The sequence below is a fragment of the Papilio polytes genome, unplaced genomic scaffold (genome assembly GCF_000836215.1).
Source record: "Papilio polytes unplaced genomic scaffold, Ppol_1.0 DF823691.1, whole genome shotgun sequence".
NCBI classification, from domain to species: Eukaryota; Metazoa; Arthropoda; class Insecta; order Lepidoptera; family Papilionidae; genus Papilio; species Papilio polytes.
This window is the reverse complement of record NW_013525513.1, coordinates 1875452-1898236: the sequence shown is the minus strand read 5'-3', so window position 1 is coordinate 1898236 and position 22785 is coordinate 1875452. Positions and strand designations below refer to the sequence as shown.

The 22785-nt window shown below is 35.8% G+C and overlaps 1 protein-coding gene across 2 annotated transcripts in view; it reads right to left on the bottom strand.

The window, feature by feature from the left end:
- Window positions 1-22785, bottom strand: part of LOC106104230 (rho guanine nucleotide exchange factor 17) — a 79181-nt gene that overhangs the window by 38451 nt on the left and 17945 nt on the right. Inside the window, exons 2-3 of one of the 2 annotated variants that reach the window (XM_013284207.1) lie at window positions 18604-18715; window positions 15860-17894 (exon numbers count right to left, since the gene is read on the bottom strand). In XM_013284207.1, coding sequence (XP_013139661.1) covers window positions 15860-17894; window positions 18604-18668 — 2100 coding nt within the window. In that variant the 5' untranslated portion in view covers window positions 18669-18715. Of the gene's footprint in view, window positions 1-15859; window positions 17895-18596; window positions 18716-22785 lie in introns of those variants that run through there. The other variant, XM_013284208.1, reaches the window with a different exon arrangement.

The window sequence follows — 22785 nt, the reverse complement described above, 5'->3', positions numbered from 1 at the left end:
TTTCACGTTATCAAAGTGGTATATCTAATTCTATTCAATTCTAACTCCAATGCAATTTTACCAATTCATCAAAATAGTACCATTACTTAAAGAATCTCATAAGACATGTAACTCTTTTCGAAAGTGGCGGTTCGTGTTTGAACTTTTGTTTATTTTACTTTTATTTACTAGCTGCTTCCGTGCGGCTTCATCTGCACGAAATTGTAATGACTTTATTTTATTTTTTACATTTATCAAATGCATAAATTATCATATTATTATGCATAATCTTGCTTCCTTAATGTTGGCAGCTTGTAGTTTGTGATCCCTTTACAAGATGAAGGTTTTTTTCAATTTAATTACCTCTTAATTTTAATAGCGTGAAAATATGTAGCCTAAAGCGTGTCCTAAGTGTATTTTATTACAAAAAGAATCATTCTAAAATATGATGTGATTGCTGAAGTCCTACGCCAAGAAATAGTGTGTGTATACGCTTTATTATATTAGTATAAGTATATAGAAATATAGATTACTTTTACTCAATTAGATGATAACCGTTTATAATCGGTCATAATCATTCTATTTGGGTTTCTAATATATGTTCTTTGCATGAAGACAAATTAAAAAATTTAAAATTCCGTATTCTCAAAAACTCGAAATAGATCTATCAATCATTCCAAATAATATTGCGTAAGCACTGCCAATAACTCATGTCTTCATTAGTAACCCCTTCATAGTGTACTGACTATAAAGAATATTTAACCTTGAGTTATGTGCAATAAAAACTAAAATTGCTTACACGTGTAACAATTTAAAGGCTACCTGAAAACAATCGTTATTTTGATATACGAAGCAATACACTCGTAATACGTTAAATAAAAGCAAATTTATTATTGCTTGGGTTTGTTCGTATCAAATGGATTTTTCGATCGATGTTGGAAAAAATATCTGCTTGAATACACTTCAAAATTTTATATAGGTAAGTAGTAGATGGACATGATTTGAGTATATTAGAGGAAGTTTGAGAGTAGCCCTAGTGGTTGATAAAATAAGGAGTAAAAGGTTAGCGTGGTATGGGCATGTTATGAGAAGGGATGAATCGCATGTAACAAGAAGGACGTTAGTTATGATTGTGGAGGGGTACACCGGAGCTGTAAACCTAGAGAGAGATGGATGGATTGCGTGAAAGATGACATGATCAAAAAGGGAGTGATGACTGAGATGACGGATGATAGAGTTATTTGGAGGAAGAAAACCCGGTGCGCCGACCTTACGGGAGTAGGATAAGGCAGGGGAGATGATGATGATGAACCTGATTTGACAATTAATTAAATGTAAATTTATACTAATATTGTAAAGAGGAAAAATTTGTACTTTTACGTAACAAAGAAACCCAAAAACAACTGAACCAATAACAAAAATTCTTTTATTAGAAAGCTACATTACTACAGTGTTACATCACTGAGTAACATAGGTTAAATTTCTTACCATTTTTTAATTCCACGTAAAGTCGATAGTTAGTTTACTATAAGACATAATTTAATAAAACAAAATCAAAAGCTCATAAATCTATACTAATATTATAAAGAGGAAGAATTTATATTTTTGTATCTATTGATATAACTCAAAACTACTAAGCCGATTTTCAAAATTTTTTCACCGTTAGAAAGGTAATTTATCTGTAACATAGGATATATTATTTTAATTTCACGCGAGCGAAGTCGCGTTCAACAGCTAGTACATTCAACAGCTTGTATTAATAAAAGCCTAGACTGCGCAACAATCAAAGCATCTAATCCAAGTCAAAAGAAATCTCTGTATCGTTTAACTGGTGGAGATAACGGTAGTTGATGCGGCCGTGACCTAAAAACTTTGGCAGTCACTCAAACATTTTCAGTGTGTAAACATTGAGATGTGGCGTGCTGGTTCCTTCCATAAGCTTACATACCCTGGTGTGACCACACATCACTCTATAAATAAGACTTGTCTCATAATCATTTAGTCAGTCTTACTAATATTATAAATGCGAAAGTTTAGATGGATACTATGTTTTTGTTTGTTTTTTAATTAAACACGGACGGAGTCGCGGGCGTAAGCTAGTACCAAATAAAAAAAAAACGTGATGATTAAGAATGAAAATTAGAAATTACAAATAGAATGTATTTTAATACGAAAACTTAAAGAAAGTGATAGCACAGTTGTATCTTTAGAAATTCGTTAATTATTATTTAAAATTACATGAACGTATTGTTACTAATAAAAATTGACAATCTACTAAGTAACAAGACAGAGAAAAAGGCGAAAGATATATTAAAAGTTACGCCAATTATGTTATAGACAAAACAAAATCGTTGTCATAAAAATCAATTATGCAACTCAACTTGGTTTCAAACTGCACTATTGAATATCTCTTGATCTACGTTCACTGGATGTCCCATTGCATAAGGTAATGGTATACAAAATACAAGTTACTTAGACGTTACGGGAATAGTTCATTGTATCTAGGTCAGTTACATGTTCATTGCATTGGAATTGCTCGTTGTGAAAACTGTTAAATATAAACGAAAAAATGCTTGTAACTCTCCTATAAGACATTGTAAGTTCTAAAAAAGGAATCTGTAGAAAAATGTCGAGTTTATAAACCATATTTTGACCAATAATACAATTTTTTTTAAGTCAGTTCATTTAGTTGACTTTTGAGTATTAGTTTTCGCCTGCGACTATGACCGCGTAGAATAAAAAAAAAAGTAAGCCAATGTGTTCTGCCAGTTTTATACATGCCAAATTTCATCCAGATTTGTTCAGCAGTTTAGACAAACTCTAACAAACATCAATGCATCCAAACATTCCCATTAATAATATTAGCAATAAATTAGATTTTCAGTTTCGATCAAACTTCGACTAATTAATTATATCCCTAGAAAATCAAAAACATCATCATCTACCAATCTTGATCAATGCTTTACTTTCTGTCTCAGAGCGATGTGTGTGTGTGTGTGTGTGTGTGTGTGTGTGAGCATGTAGCTTAACTATCGCACAACTGTTTAGTCACGCTTTGATACGTATAGTCTTATACGGAGGTGTGCAAACAGTTGAATTTGCTGCGAAACAATCGACAATCGCAAAACAGTGCAATAGTTTAGTCAAAGGTGTGCGTCCGCTCTTAGGATTGTATTTGATTTATTTTTGCCACGAGATTTCAGTAGCAATGTTATCGCTAAACAAATGAATACAGGTCGCTGATTTGACAGAGTGATTTTTGTACATCACTCGCTATGAAGTCATAGCGGAACTTAAATTGCCTCATAGCAGTCAACGAACTGCCTTATCTATTTTTTATTATTCCTAGATCTATGACGCGTTATACTACATTAACATATACTATTGTTTATAGAAATCACGTGGGTTTGCGTAAAATTGTGCCTTGACTTCAAGTTGGAAGTAATAAAAATATAAATACGATTATATTAAGGACGTAGACAGGATTACAATATAACAGATAAAATGTAAAAGTTTTACGTTAAAATATTAACGAGGTCGGATAATATTGGGTTAAGATTGTTATGTCCATAATCCATAGTATGTATTACAATAGCCTGATATAGAAGTCTTGTTTATGAGGACCTGTCTAACCACTGACTAACAGAGGCTCAAATAGCTTAAAAGTGACGTCACTTTCAGTACTCACACTTTCGGTACTTCATCATCATCAACTTGCCCTTATCCCTTATGGAAGGTCGGCACAGTATGTGCTGCTCTTCCATACATCTCTATCAGCCGTCATATCTGAAACCACTTCTTTCTTAAGCATATCCTCTTTCACACAACCATCCATACTTTCTTCGGTCTTCCTCTTCCTTCGTACTTTCGGTACTTCCATCATATATTTAATACTTTGGATTGTTATCTGAAAATTTACAAGAATTTTGGGACAGGCTTAATATTATTTTGTCTCGATTGAAATAATTTATAGAGAACCTTACAATCCGAAGGATCTCAAAATAATCCACCATGATGGTATCAAAACCGCATCGCACCGGACTTAACTTATGACTCACTCCATAATGCACCCAAAAATAATTTAGAATCTCATTCATAATACGTAGTTGCGTAATTACCGCAAAATTCCTTGGCAATGGCATTCAGTTTCCTTCTGAAATAGATAATGAATGCCTGGACATCGCTTAACTAGAAACAAACATTTTGTCCTATTGTTTTGGATTAGAAAATTGAAAATATTTTCGTAAACTTCTTTTTTTTTAATGTTACAAATACTATATTAAAACTTTATAAAGAATGTTATTGTTGGTAGAGATTTTGTTGACCAAGCCAATAACAATAACAATAACAAATCTTACTAATACAAATGTGAAAGTTTAGATGGATAGATTTTTGTTAGAGTTTGTAGCCTAAACTGCTAAACGGATCTCCGTGAAATTTAACTTAGACGTAAAGGACAGTCAGGAAGAACACACAGGCTACTTTGATTTTTTTAATACTACGCGAACGAAGTCGCGGGTGAAGGCTAGTTTATAATAATATAATATATTGCTTCTAGTAATAAATGTTATTCCAGTAACGAATTACCAGTTTTTGTACATTTTATTTTTAGACGCACTAACTCGAAATGCCGAATATAAATAGTGGGAAAACTAACAATTTTAGTTTCTAACAATAAAACATTAAATAATGGTGAGTTAGTAACAAAACAAAAGAGAAAAATTAGTTGCCAAATCCCAAATTAGAACAGTGGGTGACAGGTTTATGACATCGCGAGAAGACATGTCGGGGCCAATAAATTGCAAGATAAATATATCAAGCGCCAAGTCACACTCTAACTGAGGATAGTCTGTGGTAATTGATATAATCTAAAATCCGGGAAAGTAATACAATAATGTCATAATCGCATAATGACTAAATTATCGCACAACTGTAGTGCGATTGTCGATTATTTCGCAGGAATCAAAAAGCGACTAAACAGTTATACGATTGTTTACTTTGACTTTTTGGTATGCTCGGGCTCTAATTCTTTAAATGTCTCGCATCAAAATCGTACGCAAGTAAGGCGATAGTAAAAGACTGAAGTATCTACGTTTTCGCGGAGGTTACATGCAAATGTCTAGGCGTGCAAACGGTTTGCCTACAAATATAGGTCCTGCGAATTATGAATCCTCGAGTAACGCGTTCACGAATAAGAAGATTAAATTTCATGATAATGGCCAATGACGCTTATCTCTTACTTCAGCATTCCCTTACATAAGGCAAGTGTCTGCATTTTTAGATGTCTTTAGACAGTGATGGTGGATTTTGCACCACGTAAAACGATTATTTCTTACTATCTAAACAAAAAAGTAAGTTATAAGTAACTGTAAAGGCATGGGCAATTCATTCCTTCACTGCGTTGTTACTACTTAATGAAAATTGTTAGGCTCACTTATTAGCTTTATTATCAAGTTGAAGGACGTTAAAATTAAGTAAATTAATATTTCAGGTACATATTGTTGGGTCTATTTCTATAGAAAATGGAGTTCTCTAGATTTAATGTTTAAAAAGTGGTTCCAAAAATGTTTTAGAAATATGCATGGAAGCAATCTGTTGCAACAAAATGCGTCGCTATATCTCCATTTGATTTAGGGCCGACAGTCCCACGTTCTCAACTATAAATAAATCAGCAGGTGTCTAAGCTACGGGCTAAAACTGTATTAAATACCAATAAATCCCATCTATAGCTCCAAACGACGACGTCTGTCTATCTGTACTCTCGTTAAACGACTACACAGATTTACAATTCTTCAACAGCTGTTGAGAGACATTCTTTTTTTTATTTAAAGAATCTAAATTTAAGACGAGTTGTAACAAACTCTATTTTTATATTAACATTCTTTGCCACCTCTATAATTAGATATGCTACAAATCAACAAATTTACACTTTTAGACTACAAAACATGAACATTTATTCATAACCATGAAAAACTTCACTCTTGTACGGCGTAATCTGGTAAATAAATCTGACTGATATAGTAATAACAGGTCAACAAATATTTGATCATCAACTTCCCCTTGTCCCTACGGAAGGTTGGCACAGTATATGCTTTCTTCCATACATTTCTATCAGTCGTCATAACTGAATTCACTGCCTACTTGAGCATATACTCCTCCCACAATTCATCCATACTTTATTCAGTCCTTTGTAGCAATCCCCATTAATAATTAACGCTTTCTAGTTTATGTCCCCATCATCTCGTCGCATAACATCCATACCACGCTTTATGCTTCTCAATTTATCAAAGGTCAAAAAAAATCTGATTTCATTAAAACGTGAGGCATTATGATACTAAGTTTAATCAAATAGACTGTTGACAATTACGATTTAGAAGTGACGTGAGATCGCATCGAGGATGTAGCAAACCATCGACCTTCAGGTCACAACGCAAATAGACATTATACTAATAAAACGAACGTATAATAATGATGCCAAAGACGTAAATAGATAGACGACATTAAAAACATTACAATAATACGAGTATTACAACGCATCTGTCGGAACAGAAACAAGTAATCAATAATTTAGAAAGAAAAAAGCAAGTTTTTGTTTTGGATTTTATTTTAGATGTTGTCCTTAATTTAAGCAAATGACAATGATAATGATGAGCCAGGGAAGTGAAGTAAAAGACAAAAAGGTTGAAATGAAACTTTAAACACAATTTTCGCTGGATTCCACAACAATAGAACGTCGAGTAATTTAAGACCAATAACTTTACTATTAACGAAAGTGACAACCAAATTCCTTGTCAGATAGTAACAAATTGAATCATCAATTTAACATCTAAATAAAAAAGATACTTATAATGAGAAATTTATTCAAGTATACGACTGTGTATGCCTTCAGTATTGAGCAAATCCACAACCGAAGGCTAGTGCTTTTAAAATAACAGTAAAAACCGGAGGAGTCTGTAACTGGCACTTCGCCAGCGTCGGCTTCCGCCCGCTTTGTTTGAAAAACACGGACGAATTTCTGCAGAGTATTGGTTAGTTTGATTGCCAGATTTATTTTTTCTGACTCTAGAGGCAAATGATAGAGGATCGATTGATGTGAAATGATTTAAAATTGTTCAATCCATCAAACAAAGAGCGTTAGGGTCATTTGTAAGATTTGCAATTCTGGAATGTCAGAGAAATATTGAGATATTTTCGTGCGTTCTGATATTTTGTTTAAGTTGCAGTTCGAGATTTCTATGTTTCTTTTAATTTGTATTATGTTTGAAAGATGGCAGATGATAGAGTTATTTGGAGGACGAAAACCCTGTGCGTGGACCCTATGGGAGTAGGATAAATTAGGGGAGATGATGATGATGATTTGTATTATATTTATTGAATATTATCGGATGTATTTAAATGTATAGATAGTTTAACAATATCACAAACATCTTTTTTTCATCTTTTTTTTGTTCTTACCAACACTAACACTAGTAAGCATCTTGGCAATTCGTCTGCTAGCAACCATGATTGGAATTCTACTAGGATAGCATGTTTGTTTTGAGTTATAAATAATAGTTGAAATGCCACTATAAAGCTCACATAATGTTTTGAATTCCCTCGTGCGGTAGCAATTAAAGCCGCGGGATCGAAGGAGAACGGCGCGCGCGTCCGAGTTGATCCCGACTTATTCATCACGCCCTCGTACGTCCTACGTTCTATGAGCCAATACCTTCTTACATTGAAATTAACTTTTTTTTAAACACAAGGTGGCAAACGAGCAAGCGGCCACCAGAATCCGCCAAAATGGCTAAGCGACCGCTGCCCATAGACATCCGCAATTGCAGATGCGTTGCTTACCCTCACCCGACAGAGGAGATGCACATAAAGTGTATATCTACCCTTCCTATGTATCTCCTCCTCAGTCAAATCCACACCCCCTTCCCATCCTCTCCTTATAAGAAAAGGGTGGTAAAGAGAAACTGACTTAAATTAAACTTTTAGCTAATAGACTTAAGAACCTTTTTCGTCTTAAGAATTCAAGAAGTCTCTCTTACTCTCTACAGATTACTCTTTGCCAAATCTAGGTACTGTAAACATATTTACATAAGTACGTGTTTCTAACAAGAAGAATTTGATTTTTTTTGTATTATACGATATTATCATATATCAATTTTATACGACTGAAATTATACAAATATGTGCAACATTAATTCCTAAAAAATTGTAACAATATTTCACGCCATTCCAAGTTAATTAAGAGAGAAAGTTGCCATTACAACTTCGACAAATTACCCCATAAATCGCGAGAAACACCGTGCAGGCAATGTCGGCTTACCGTATATGGGGTAAAGAAGTAGCGACTGTTTTTTTATCCGGTGGTCCAATTTACAAACTTTGTGTGATTTTCTATCATGATATTAATTGTTAATTATTTAGAAGATTTCTTATGTTCACGTAGATCTGTTCTTAGGTTCTTTGAATAGTTGGGAACGTGGGTATGAGGTAGTGATACTAATAAAAGTGGAGTAAAGAAGATCTTATTACTCCAAGGAAATAATTATTTAATTTGCAGTGAAATGACAGTAAAAGCACTTATAAATCTACCGGCATAAATACATTTATGCAGTTTTAGAATCAATCAATACCATAGAAGAAAACAGGAGTAGGAAAAAGCATTTCCCTCTTAAGCTAGTCACTTGCACCAAACAGTCTTAAGGCAATTTCGCACGTCGCGTCGTTTAAAAACCAATTTAGATTATAACCGTACATACATCGTAATACGATAGTCTGCATGATTCGTAAGCGACTTAATACTAAAATAATTAATACCTAGTTTATTACTTACATGTGTCGCGGTATCAGAAGTAGGGTTTTGAAATGTTTTCGATTCCGACGAAAGTTTTGTAACAAATCTCCCGGATATAGCCAAGAATTAATACGGATAATTATACGAATAATTATGTATAAAACGTACTCATATTATCATACTAATATTATAAATGCAAAAGTTTAGATGGTTAGATGGATGGATGGATGGATGTTTGTTAGAGTTTGTAGTCTAAACGGCTGAACGGATTTTGATGAAATTTGGTACAGACGTAGAGGATAGTCTGGAAGAATATATAGGCTATTCACTTTTGTTTTTTTAATTCCACGCGGACGGAGTCGCGGGCAAAAGCTAGTAAAATTATAAATGAGACAGTTTATATGGATGGATGGATGTTTGTTTGTTAAATGATGCCTAAACTGAATTGAATTGAATGCCTAAACGGCTGAACGGACCTCGATGAGATTTGGCATATACATAGAGGATAGTCTGCAAGAACACATAGGGTGACGTTTTTTTTTTAGTTCTACTCAGACGGACTCGCGGGCGAAAGCTAATTTGTATCAATTATGGGAATTTAAAATCAATCGTTTTGTATGGCGAAATCATTTCTAGTAAATTAACATCGAGTAATATTTCAAATATATCTATGATTCCACCAAATTTCAGACTTTGTAACAATAACAAAGTATTTAATATTTTTTCTTTTGTGTTTTGACAATGTTTGATATTTTTAGGTTCTGTACGAGTCTGAATATTTTTTTTTCATAAATAAAAAAGATAATACATATATGATTTTGTTAACCGTATATCTTTCAACAATCTGATATACAGAAATCTTTAGAAGTCATTTAAAAATAAAATTCAATATATACAATTTTACAACAATGTTATATAGGTCAATAAACATATTCAAACATCGATAAATTACGTTTTACATATTTTTATATCTATAAAAACGTATTCAAAGAAATATATCAAAATAATACTTCTGATAATAAAAAACTTTTCGACCTTAGTTTTATTAGTGAATAAAAAATAAATATACGTAAATCTGATAAATTTTTCCATCGTATAAGACATTCAAATATATAGAGGAGGCATAGTTGACGCTTCACATGAAACATTTTTCACATATCACTAACGGTATATATTTATAGATCTACAAAACCACATGTCGATACAATTAATTATATTTAAATAGCTATATTTTATATAATTTTATAACGAGATGGCACTAAACTGGTCAACTGATTTACCTTTCAGAGAAAGTACCGGTGAGAATATTTTGTACACTATGCCTCGTCTATATATTATTTAAATGTCTTTGATCGTATAGAATGACAAGAATATATTGGTGCGTAAAACTGAAAATAAATATGGCGCCTCATGACCGGCGATCCAAGGTAATCGATTTCATTCGAATTCATGTATGGAAATAAACATCGATTTGTGTGGTTACATTAATTAACTATTAAACTGTTTCGATATCACTTCGACTTCATTCGATTTTTTAGGTCATGGTTAATATTAATCCCTTGTATACAATAATCTTAACAAAAGCATTGAATTTAGTACTTATTTAATAATATTGCATTTATTATACTGTGAAGGTCTGTTAAAGGTCAGCAATGCCGAATTATTACCTTAATTTGACTTGTTTCGTGACTTCGTTCGTTATAAGAGAATATAGATCTATACTATTATAATAAAACGTAAACACACACTTCTTTGTTGCCTAAGATGTCAGCAATTACAGCGTATTTTTGAATAATTATTTCTTTAATAAAAAGCCCTACACTTACGTCACGCTTTAGGCTATGTATTTTCACGCCATTAAACTTAGGGGGTAAATATTTTGGATAAAACCCTAATGTGGGAAAGTGACCAGAAGTTGCTGCCAACATCAAGGAAGCAAGATTGCCAAGGTTTATAATGTCATGTCATTTTGAAAATTGCTATTGATAATTTCACAAACGTAAACAATAAAATAAAATTTTCACGATTTCATGCGGATGAAGCCGCACGGGAACAGCTAGTTAAAAATATAGCAAGAAATCATTATTTCCTTATTAATTATTCTGTTATATTCGCAATATCCAGATTAAAAAATTCAAAATTGACCTACTTTTTCTTTAATCTTAACAAGCCCTCGGTTATTAAAAGCGCTTATGTTAATAAGACTTCAACTTTTAATGGACTTAAGGAAGTGGCTTATTAAAAGAACCTAATTACTGGCAGAAAAACATTCAACCTTTGTCTAGAACAGGGCAGTTATTTGCATTTCTTGAAATACATTCATTGTTTTTAAGACAAAAAAAATTGTAAACAAGGTTGATAATATGAATTTGTACTAAATAGCTTAACACGTTACTCTTTCAATTATTTGATGAAATTTGTCAAAAAAAAATGTTCTAAGTATAAAGGTTGATATCATTTTTTTTTTAATATTTTTTTCTACATTTTGTATTGGGATAGAAGATCTTATTGTATTATGTTAAAAAAAATAATGGAACATACACTTACGTGATAAAGTAAAAAAGCATAATTTTTGTGTTACCTTTAAAACCCGCTAAATTTTAACATTTGGTGCGAAACAATCGACAATCGCACAACAGTTGTGCCACTGTTTAGTTGCACAAGTAAAAATCGAATAGTATGCGCACCTCCATATAAGATCATAGGAATCAAACCGAGACTAAACAGTTTTGCGATAGTTTCAGGTGTGCGCGTGCTCTAAGTCAACATATGAACATATCAGTATCATATTCCCTTACGTCATAGAAAATATTTATGTAAATGATGTAGTTGACATCATTATGATAATAAAGCTAAAAGGCATAATTATTTTAAACATAAATTTAATTACAATGTATATGTTAATTATATTCTGGCAATGCAGTATAGGAATTTATTACCTGACAAATATTACGTCTAGAAATTCTTAGTGTTTATTAGTCCACATTATTCTTTCGTGCTTATTATACCTACTACATTTTGTCCGCGACTTCGCACGAAATAAAAAAAATCCTTGTTATGTAACCCATATATTCTTCCAGAGTTCTACGTATACACAAACCAAATTTCATTAAGATCCATGAAGTCGTTTTCGAGATAATTCCAAACATACATCCATACAAAAGCTCGCAATCATAATATTAGTAAGACTAAGAAGAAAGACTAAAGTGGACTGTCCCGACTTCATGCGTCATTTATTGCTTTTTACAATGTTACGGATGTAATCCATCTTATTCAGGGATATATGCTAAAGGATTTTTGAAATGGATAGTTTTTGAGTTTACTTGTTACAAGCTGTTTCTCGCAATTTCCCCCGTGTGAAACTAAATAATAAAAAAAATATAGCCTACGTTACTCACTGATTATTTACCTTTCTTCCTTCCCAGTAAAGGAATTTTTAAAATCGGCCCAGTAGTTTTTACGTGAAACGAATACATAAAATAATTCAAAAATACAAATCTTTCCTCTTTATAATATCGGTATAGACTAACATACAACTGTACAAATCTTCCCTCAATGTGGTATAGTAGAAATACACGAATTATTAACGAAGAATATCTTCTATACACTTTCGTATACAGGGCTATCATAGTTACTATGTGACATCTAGACTAAATAATGTGACATTAATTTTAACCGAAAAACATCATCCGCATAATTTTAAACGGATTTATTACACTTCTGTCCTTGTTACATCCATTAATACATTTCCTTTAATCCCATGAAAACATAAATAATGTGAAACATCAGCAAAAAGTTGTAGCTCAAGGCTGTTACAGAATTCGAAATAGGCCGTCAAAGACATGACAGTTGATGACTTAAACCCTTTAAAAATTCTCTACTAGCTTTCATCACCGACTCCGTGCGCGTCGGAAAAAAATAGCCTTTGTATTCTTCCAGACTATCCTCTATATCTATGACAAATTTATTGATAACAAATTTTAGCATAATTAAAACAAGTAAAATAGATTGAGAACAAAATAGTTGATAAACACAAAAAATATAAATTAAAATCACGTATAACTAGCTCGTAGCCAATTTGTAACAATCTGAAAGATAATTTATGTGAATCGTGTGAAGCATTTAAATACGAGAATTTTAATAGACATTTATGTAGATGACTTGATGAAAGTAAAGCTATAAAATTTCTGGCTATGAGAAATACAATTTGCATCCAATCCTGACATTACTAAATATTTGGACCAAGTCAATGTAAAATCATTTTAACATTCGGGAAAAAATCTTTTAGCAAATATGACGCGTAAAATTTTAAATATTAAATTACATTGAAGTAAGGATATGACAACAAGCTTCAATCATCTGTCGTTGACGTCAAAATTCGTAATAAAATATCTCCTTATACGAAATTAAGTGCAAACCACAAAGTAACAGAAGTGTGTCCGATTTGGACAAAAATCACTTTACGATAAAAAGATTGCTTTGAAAGCTCACGACAGAGTTATTTATTGCTTTCTGGTGTTATTTATCATTTCCTTTGTGCGATACACTCGACATTTGCATTCCATTTCTTCATTTGTTGTTAACAAACGATTGTTTGTTAATTACGTCAATGCAAAGTTTGCAGCTGTCTCTATATTAAATCTCTACTTAGTGCCCCCCTGAGTGACTATTAAGATAAACAAACTGCCTCATCTATGTCATCACTAAATGTAGACTTAATCATACTAATAATTTAAATTCGACAGTTTATATGGATGGATGGTTGTTTGTTAGTTTTGGTATAGATGAACACATAACCTACTCACTTTTGTATTTTTTTTTATTCCACGCGGACGGAGTTATGACCTAAAGCTTAATGTATATGACTTTATATTGTAAGGTTGGGATGGGAAGAGGAGGAGAATTTGACGGAGGAGGTGACGCGCATGAAGGGGAAATATCCTCTTTCTATGCGTTCTGTATCGATTAAACAAGACCATACAACTGCAAACGGAGATATCTGTGGGCAGCGGTAACTTCGATATTTAGGCAAATTTTCTTCTCTTGCTAAAGTTACATTTGTAATTCTAGATTGTAACTGTAGAGAGTAACTATCGTATCATATCTAAATAAAGAACAACTTTAGTTTTTTGACCTAATGATTCATCGGAAGGGTGAAGTGAGCGACTTAAAACAAAACATCGTTGAGTGAGGACGGAATTAGGGTACGTAATAAAAATTCCTCGTGGCCGTGGGAGAAATGATCAAACGAATTTTATATTAGAAGATTTCACATTGAAAAACCACGACGAAGCCAAAATAAAATTTGAATGAATAAATCCGATTTCTTCCATTGCTACTGTCCGAAAGAAATAACAAAAAAAACGGTAACCCATTAAAAAATGCCGTGGCAACCCTGTTTAAAAGGTACTAACGTTATTTATATCATCCTCTAAAAGGCTTTAGTAAAACGATCAAACGTGTTTGTCAAAGTGTCAAACAAAATATCATCAAATATTGGGACAAACAAATTTGACACTTTGATCAGCATTTCTTAATGCAAATTTTTAAATTATATTACTGGCAGTCTATAAATATAGAATCAATGAATGTGTCGGTAAAAAGATTCTAAAAAAAGTCAACTTTGTATCGAAAATATTATAACAGGAAATCATAAGCTCAAATCGCATTTTCAGTTTCACGACTTTATAATGGTCGAAATTATTCTGTTATTATATCCTCTTTCATCTACTTTATGAGACTATAAAATCCATCATTTGGAATCAATATGAAATCAGAACAGTAGCTAAGTAAACATTTAAAAAAATCCAGCCAAAATTGAATCTCGGTCATGAATTGACCTACAAATGTTACATTACAATTTTATAACTGGAGTAGAATAATAATAAAAAGTGTCGTGAGAGCGTCGGTGGCTCAGTAGTTTGAACACTTGACTTGTAATCTACAGGTCTTGGGTTCGAATCCCGCTATGCACCAATGTGATTTTAGATTTTTCGAATATTCATATGTACCTAATTTACCCGACGTTCTTACGGTGAAGGAAAACATCGTGATGCAACCTGCACATATTGGCGAAGAAATTCAAAGATATGTGTGAAGTCAACCCACCCGCACTGGGCCAGCGTGGTTGACTATGGCATAGTCACCCCACATTAGGGTAGGCTCTGAGCCCCTCGGTGGGGACGTATAGTGAGCTGGTGATGATGAATAATAAAAAAAAAAACTTAGAAAGATTGGGCGTAATATTTCCATAAACCAGTATTTTGATATACATCGAACGTTACGGAAATATTGTGATCTTTATTGAATGTGTAAAGAAACCAAAGTATTACACATGTCAGCTTAATAAGAAACAATTTACAAGAACATTTACCTCTTCCTTAACGAAAGTAAGCTTCTCTGTTGTTAAATGTTTTTCGTAATTGTGATCAACGATGCGAACATCCGGTGAAATATTATCTTTAAATAAATTAAATTAATGTATCGTGGAATAAGAGGAGCGTGGAAAAATTAAATTCGACGAATTTCTTAATTTGTCCTTATCGTGAAGACGCGGTAAGTTCAGTGTCAGAGGTGTATTAATAAACTCAATTGCCCTTAAGATTTTTTTAATGTTTGTGAAACAGCTGTGCCGTGATTCATACGACATTGGCCCGAGAAACATCGGGGAGCACGAATAATGTGTTTAAACATGCGCGCCACTCGATGTTATCACGGATGAAAAAAGTTCGAGGCGAAGAAGATTTTGCGAGACATATCACATACGCGCGCGAAAAGTTTAAAATTAAACCTACTTGTTTAACTATCTTCTTCGTGTTATTTGGAACGAATCTAAAAAGACACGTATCATCTCATTAAATGAATTGAAAATAAACTCTATTCATGACGTTTAACAGGTTTTGTAATGCTTTGGTCTGTCAGTGCAATATGACGTCGAATGCTATGTAAACAATATTGGCAATAAGACAAACTGTTTTGTATTAAGTCTATTTTCTACCAAGATAAACATTATAACATCCTCAGTTTCTCAACTTTGTTGCTTTGCGCAAAGGAAACGGTGTTGAACGGCGTAACATAGTGAAGAAATGTACTTACATTGTGTTGATGAAGCGTCAGAATCACGTTGTCGAAGGCCGATGAGTTGGACAGCGCTTCCGAGCTGCCACGCAGAAGCTCCGCTAACAGATCGGCACCCGGCTTCACGCCTGCCAATTTTGACGGCGACGACGTTGCTCTGACGTGTGTGGGCCCACGTGGCCTGCTTCCACACGTGGGCGCGGCGCCGGCGCTGATCTTACGGCACGGAACCGTCGCGTCCGAAAAACTTCTTCTGCCGGTTTCGGCAGATCGATTCGATGGCGCTTCTAAGTTGCGACCAAAAGGCCCTCTCGTCAAATGCTGTCTTTTGGCTTCCACATCGGAAGTATCCGACGGACTGAACGGCGATGGGGACGCCGTCCGGTCGCGAGAACAGGTATCGCTATCTGCTTCTGACGGAGAGTCTCCGCGTGAAGTCACTCCATACTTCCGTCTCACTCTGTAATTGTCTTCCTCTCTTTCGTCGGAACTTTGTTGCGAAAACCTGGCGCGTCGAGCTCGTAGCTCTTCCGACCTCGGCCACACGGGTGTGGTGCTCTCCGCAGGACTCGGCGGGCCATTCGTGCAAGAATCGTCCGATTTATCCCCGAGAAGCGAGGAGGTACGCGCTTCGGCCGAGAGACGCATCTCTTGCAGCGAGGCGTCGCTACTTTCGCGCTTGCAACCGTTCACCGAGGACGGTGGGTCCTCGTCGCCACCGTCGTCACTGGCAGTAGTTATATAAATTCCTTTTCGTCTCTTTGTTTTATCCAATGGTCGACGTCGTTCCCTGGCACTGATCGGAGCCGCAGTACATGGATTTTGCACAGCCGCTAACAAACTCGCTACCTGTTCACTAGTAATAGTCTCGTCCTCTTTGTCTCGGTCCAACGATCCGTCGGACGCAGCGTCCGAGCGCTGCGCTTCCTCCGGAGGCAACTCTTTCGACCACTGTTTCACTATACACTCATACACGGGCACGGGTATCGAACTCGCAATGGCGCTCGCGGTCTCATCGTCATTAACACTGGGAAAGCTACCGCACTCACAGTCAATGTTAGCACACGCGTTAGGGGGAGGAGCGGGGAGAGGTGGGAAAGCGAAAGGTTGAGCGGGTTCCATAGGAGAGGTGCCTTCACTATGCGCCTGCGCACTGTCGGCTTGGGAACCGTCACTTTCTTCACGAAGTTCATGTAGGACGCGGGGGGCCAGGGCGGGCAGACTGCCGCCGGCCTCAGTCGGGCCCTCCTCACGGACCGGGGGTATTCGTCGCGGCAACGGATGGGTCAAGGACCTACCACCGAATTGCTTATGTGGTCCTTCAGGTGGCGGAGATCGCGGCGCCGGAGACGCGTGCGCCAATAGTCCCTCGTCAGAGCCGACAGCGGAATCGACGGACGCGACTGACCCGCCTTCTGTCACATTCTCCTCGGTGGCTAAACTTCTCGTATCTGCATTACTAGGTTCAGTACCGCCTTTCCCCGAATCTGTTTTGGGGGACTTTTTTCCAAAATCAAAAATCGATCGCTGACGATCACCTTTATAATATTTATCCTGTGCAAAATCGCCCTGCGAGAAGGATGCACTCCTGTATGGTATTGTTTTTTGAGCGTAAGAGCCGACAATAGCGCGTGGTTCGACGCGGACGAGAGTGATGTTGTCGGCGTCGAAATCGTCGTAGCGGTCGACGGAGGCGCCGCGCGGCGGGCTGTGGCGGTGGCGCGCGCGCGGCGGCGGTACGGGCGGCAGCACTGGCGCCGAGTGCGGCGGCGGCGCGGGTGGCGTGTGAGGAGCGGGCGGCGGCTGCGGGGGCTGCGCGCGCGGCAGCAGGCGCTTTGTTAGATCCTGCAAGCGCTGATGTCGCGAGGGCCGGTCGTCGCGCGCGCCGCGGCCCAGGCGCCGGTGCAGGCGCTCCAGCGTGCGGCGGTCGGGCTTGGCGCGGCCGAGGCACGCCGCCACCGCCTCCTCGGAGCAGCAGCGGCAGGGGCAGGCGCGCGGCGGCGGCACACGGCGCACGGTGTAGCGTACCGCGCCCAGCGTCACGTACGGCGACCTGCAACGCCGAAGTATATTTAGACGCGGACGCGACCACCGAGCGGCCGAGCGGCTGGACCGCGAGTGCGACCGATTTAGAGCCGGCCGACGCGTCGCTGAATTCCGGGAGGATTCCCCGCGACCCACTCCGCAAGTTATATCCGAACGGATGAATCGTGTATGAATACTCGCTTTGATGAACCGTGGGTTCGACTGAGAATCTGTGATTCTGTACGTGTAAGCTGTGGTATGTTCGCGAGGCGCGAGTGCAGCTCGCGTGGAGACGGCAGGTGGCGGTGGCAGACGGAACATGTATATAAATAGGCGGGCGTTGACGATTTCACCAAACGACGACCTCGCGCTCGTGTTTACATCTGGTATCTCGTTGCCGAGAACAAAGTTGCCATTTATACTAGTTCCATGAACCACCCGCGATAACGAGACCTTAGCAGTGTTTGATATTAATTAACGTAGCTAGCACAGGATTAGTCTTACGAAATATAAGCGAGATATATCAGAACTACATTGATGCCTTGTGCCTAGAACTAGTATTATAAGAACTTAAACTTGTCTTCCGATGTGTAGTAACATTTGCATTCCGATGTGTAGCAACAGATTGCAGACTTGCGCAGGCGCAGGCATTACAGAAGTTAGGTATACTTAAAAATATAGTGCTTAATACTATTATTAGTAAAGAAAATAAAATGAATTCGGTAAATACAGGGGACCTGGTGAAGTCGCGCCTTCTTCGCGCGCCATCTTGCGGCGAGCGGGGGCGCGTCTCGGACGCCATTGACGATCACGTGACGCCACGCATGCTGCGCACGCTTACACACGGACCTATGAAAAAAATACATTTTTTACTAATTATGGCGTTAACATAAAATATCAGATGCAAATGAAAGGCGAATTTTCTAAAAAATATTTAAGCTAAGAATACAGTAGATGCTATATTTACAACTTAAGCTATCTTAGTCCATTAATTTTATTCATCTTAAAAAGGCACTCAAGTTTGAAGTTATTCATTTACATCATACTGCAAGATACATACAGCGCCATCTATCGAAACAGAAATAGACTATTACTTTCGATACACAACAAAATACGCTACTTTAGGCGGCCACGTTTTGGGCGGGCGGGGTTAGCGGATTCGTTCACCACTTTGACGATAGATGTCATTACGTAAACTTTTACCATCGGGTTGATCGCAGTAACCGTCTAAACTTACGAGTCGGTTATCGAGTACGGAAGTATCATAAAACAGATTGTCTAAAATGTTTAAAGTAATAAACAGGCGGAAGCCCTTCCTATTATATACACATATTGTGACAGTTAAGTTGCATAATATTCAAACTAATTAGAAACATTACTGTAAAATTAATCTTCTAAGTTGATAAGATAGGATTAATGATATTTAAGAAAATACTCGTCTATAGAACTAGCTTTCGTCCGCAACTCCGTCCGCGTGAAATTGAAAAAATAAAACAAAAGTGAGTAACCTATGTGTTTTTCGTAACTATGCTCTACATCTAAGTTAAATTTAATCGAGATCCAAATTCCATCCATCTAAACTTTTGCATTTACAATATTAGTAAGATTATTTGACCCATAGAAAGATTATTAACCAAGTAACCCAATTCAATTCAAACTTATACAACTTTGGTAACTTAAAATATTGTTTTTATTTACATTAAAACTGTTTTACCACAAGGATAAGTTACGCACTTGGCGCCACACTTTATCAATCAGTGCCTTATATAGTAATTACATCTTAAACCCAACAAGGGTCAGACAAAGGACCCGAGGAAACGTTTCGACGATTTGACAATATAAAAACTTCCTCAATACAATGTCGCATTGTTAACTTGATTTATGCAAAACGGCGATTTATTAAGTAGGAATTTTATCTTAGGGTTGTCAAGTAACACTTGAAAGTAATTAATTGTATTTATCGAAGTTAAGTAGGCGGAAATCGCTTGACAGTTTGAGATATTTATCTACCCACTATTGGATTGGATTTCTCCAGAATACCATCCTCCATCTTTCGCATCAAACGATGATAATGGAAAAAAAAATGTGGTAGAAAATATCTGTATGCCTTTAAAAGAGAGGGTATATAGCAATTCGTAATATTTTGTTTAACTAATCCAAACAATATTTTTGCTTTAAAAACGCGAGAGTATCTTAAAGAGAGAGTTCAATAAATCTTATGTGTATACTTACATGAAACAAAGAGGTAATTACTTTTAGGCAATTAATATACTTAACTAGCGATATTAAATTAAACAATCCACTAGAGAACTCAGGAATGCGCGCGAATCATCAAGCCTTCTAATGACATTGACAGCTGTCAGCTAGGGACGTGACGTTTATGCCGACAATCTAGTGTTGCGCCAATTCTACAGCACGGTACTAATTTTGTTCTTAACAATAATTAACACTTTTAACTGGAATTTATATCCCGACAAGTTATCAGTTAGTCTTTGTAACACAATACGATATCCAAACGGCCTTGTTACCTAACCGCAGACCCAGGCCGCATTATATAAATTGTATCAACTACGATGTTATTATACGACCACATACGTCTATCTCGGTCAATGTAAAACTATTTTAGGATGTAACTAAATATAAATACTTATTAATTCATTAGCCATTTATGCAAAGATAATATCAAGTCTAAATTTATCAGAACTAGTTTTACAGTGTGGAATAAAAAAAAACATATATAGCTTTCACCCGCGCCGTGAATTAAAAAAAAGTATATGTTGGTCCAGACTACCCTCTACATCAATGACAAATTCACTCGAGATTCGTTCAGCAGTTTAGGTTACAAACTCTAGCTGTTAGCTTTTTAACTATTTTGATGTATTCTGTATTCTTGAAGGTTATTTAGTCTGTGCTATAAATCAATGCCATTGTTTAGTTTATTAGTTTGAAATAACGATATAACTTTGTAATGGTGATTCAAAATATTATTTATAATATTTATGTCATGGTTTTAAAATGTCGTAATTGTGCTTGTTATGTTAATAATCGAATAGTAGTCGGATGTCAAAAATAAGGGTGTTGCATTAGCTCGACGAGACGACGGCCATATTGGTAAGGTATTCTGTGCAAATTGGAAGAAAACATAAGAGGTAATGAAGACTATATTTTATTAAAGCATAACATGGCTGTGACGCCCATATAACAAACATCCATCTAAACTTTCGCGTTTATAATATTCGAAAGATGGTACTAAGGAATAGTGTAGCTTTCTAATGGTAAATGGTTTTATTTTTTAATTGACCTGTTTGTTTTAGCGTATATTAATAACATACAAATCTATCTTCTTTATATTATTAGGTAACATAGAAATACACATTAACTGCTGCAGTTGTTTGTAATCATTTTAGCAGTCGATTTGTGTAAATTTTTCATACTAAACAAAAACTAAAGGGCTCCTTTAGTGACTACTTAAAAACTCCGAATGTGCTAAATCAAGCAAGTAAAAATAAAAGTTCCAATACAATTGATTGCCAGGTAATATAAACCTATACATTTCACTACAAACGCAATCACGGAACAATATAAAACTTGTACAATATTTATATCAACAACACCTTATTTCTGTCAGTGACCTATGAATTCAAGAAAATATAGCTATCATAAGAACCAGGCGAAAGCAGCGAAATTGTGAGAAAGAAGTATTACACTATCAAAATAGATCAGTTATAAAAAAAGTGCAAGAAAATAGCGAATACTCGGAAAAATGAAAGTTGGCGGATAGCCACAAATAAAGTACAACACTAATGTTTTATCTGGAGACATAACGAGTCATGATACCCTCGGGGATCGCGGATATTGATGTCACTTTTTTTCTTTTTAAAATAGTTAAATTATGCCAGATTTTCAGCCAGTTTTTATAACGTTTTCAAATAACGTATATAGCATTGTATATCGCTTGCTTTCGCCCGCGTATCTGTCTGACTTTTAGACTCTACGTCTAAGCGAAATTTCATCAACATCCGTTAAGTTTAGGCTACAAACTCTAACAAACATCCATCTATCCTTCTAAATTTTCGCATTCACAATGTTAGTAAGATTGGTAAGGTTAGAGCAAGTTCATCTTTGACTAAACTATCGCACATCTGTTGTGCGATTGTCGATTGTTTCGCAGCCAATTCAACTGTTTAGTTGCATAACTAAAAATGGAGTAGTGTGCGTATAAGCCAATAGGAATCAAAGCGAGAATAAACAGTTATGCGATAGTTTAGCTTCAGGAGTGCGCATTTTCTTATTTAAAAGCATAATCAACACCTTCTTCATTAGTTTGCAAGAACCAAGAACTGTGTTTATTTATTTAGAAGTAATTGACTAGACGAGATTTAAGACAATCATACTAAAATAAAATGCTATCTCAATTTTTACAAGTAAAAGTACGAAAATCGACAGTGGATAAGACAGACACATACAGATATACTTAACGGCCGAATATTGAAACGGCATTTAAATTCGTAACAAATTCCAATTCCAAATTCCAATTTTTAAGTCAGTATGCGGGCGTAAGTTCTAAAATTGTTACTTATAAGATAAAATCTCTTTTTTGTACTTTTCTTGAAGAAAATACTACATCTAGAAAAAAGAATAGTATAAATAAAGTGAGACCTAGATTAAGGAAAACTATATTTTCAAAGACACGTCTCATAATTTACTACGAGATTTTTATACAACCCCACACTAAAGTATTTTTATCATATGTACACTCACTCTTCGTCTAAATTTAAAAATTGATGCGGGGGCAACGATGCAATGCTTAACTTTTACGTTCTATTTTAAATATGTTACTCAATTTTTATCTCTATCCCTAATAGCATAAGGTTTAAAAGTAACATTGTACATTTTCATTAAAGTATCAATCGAGTTCT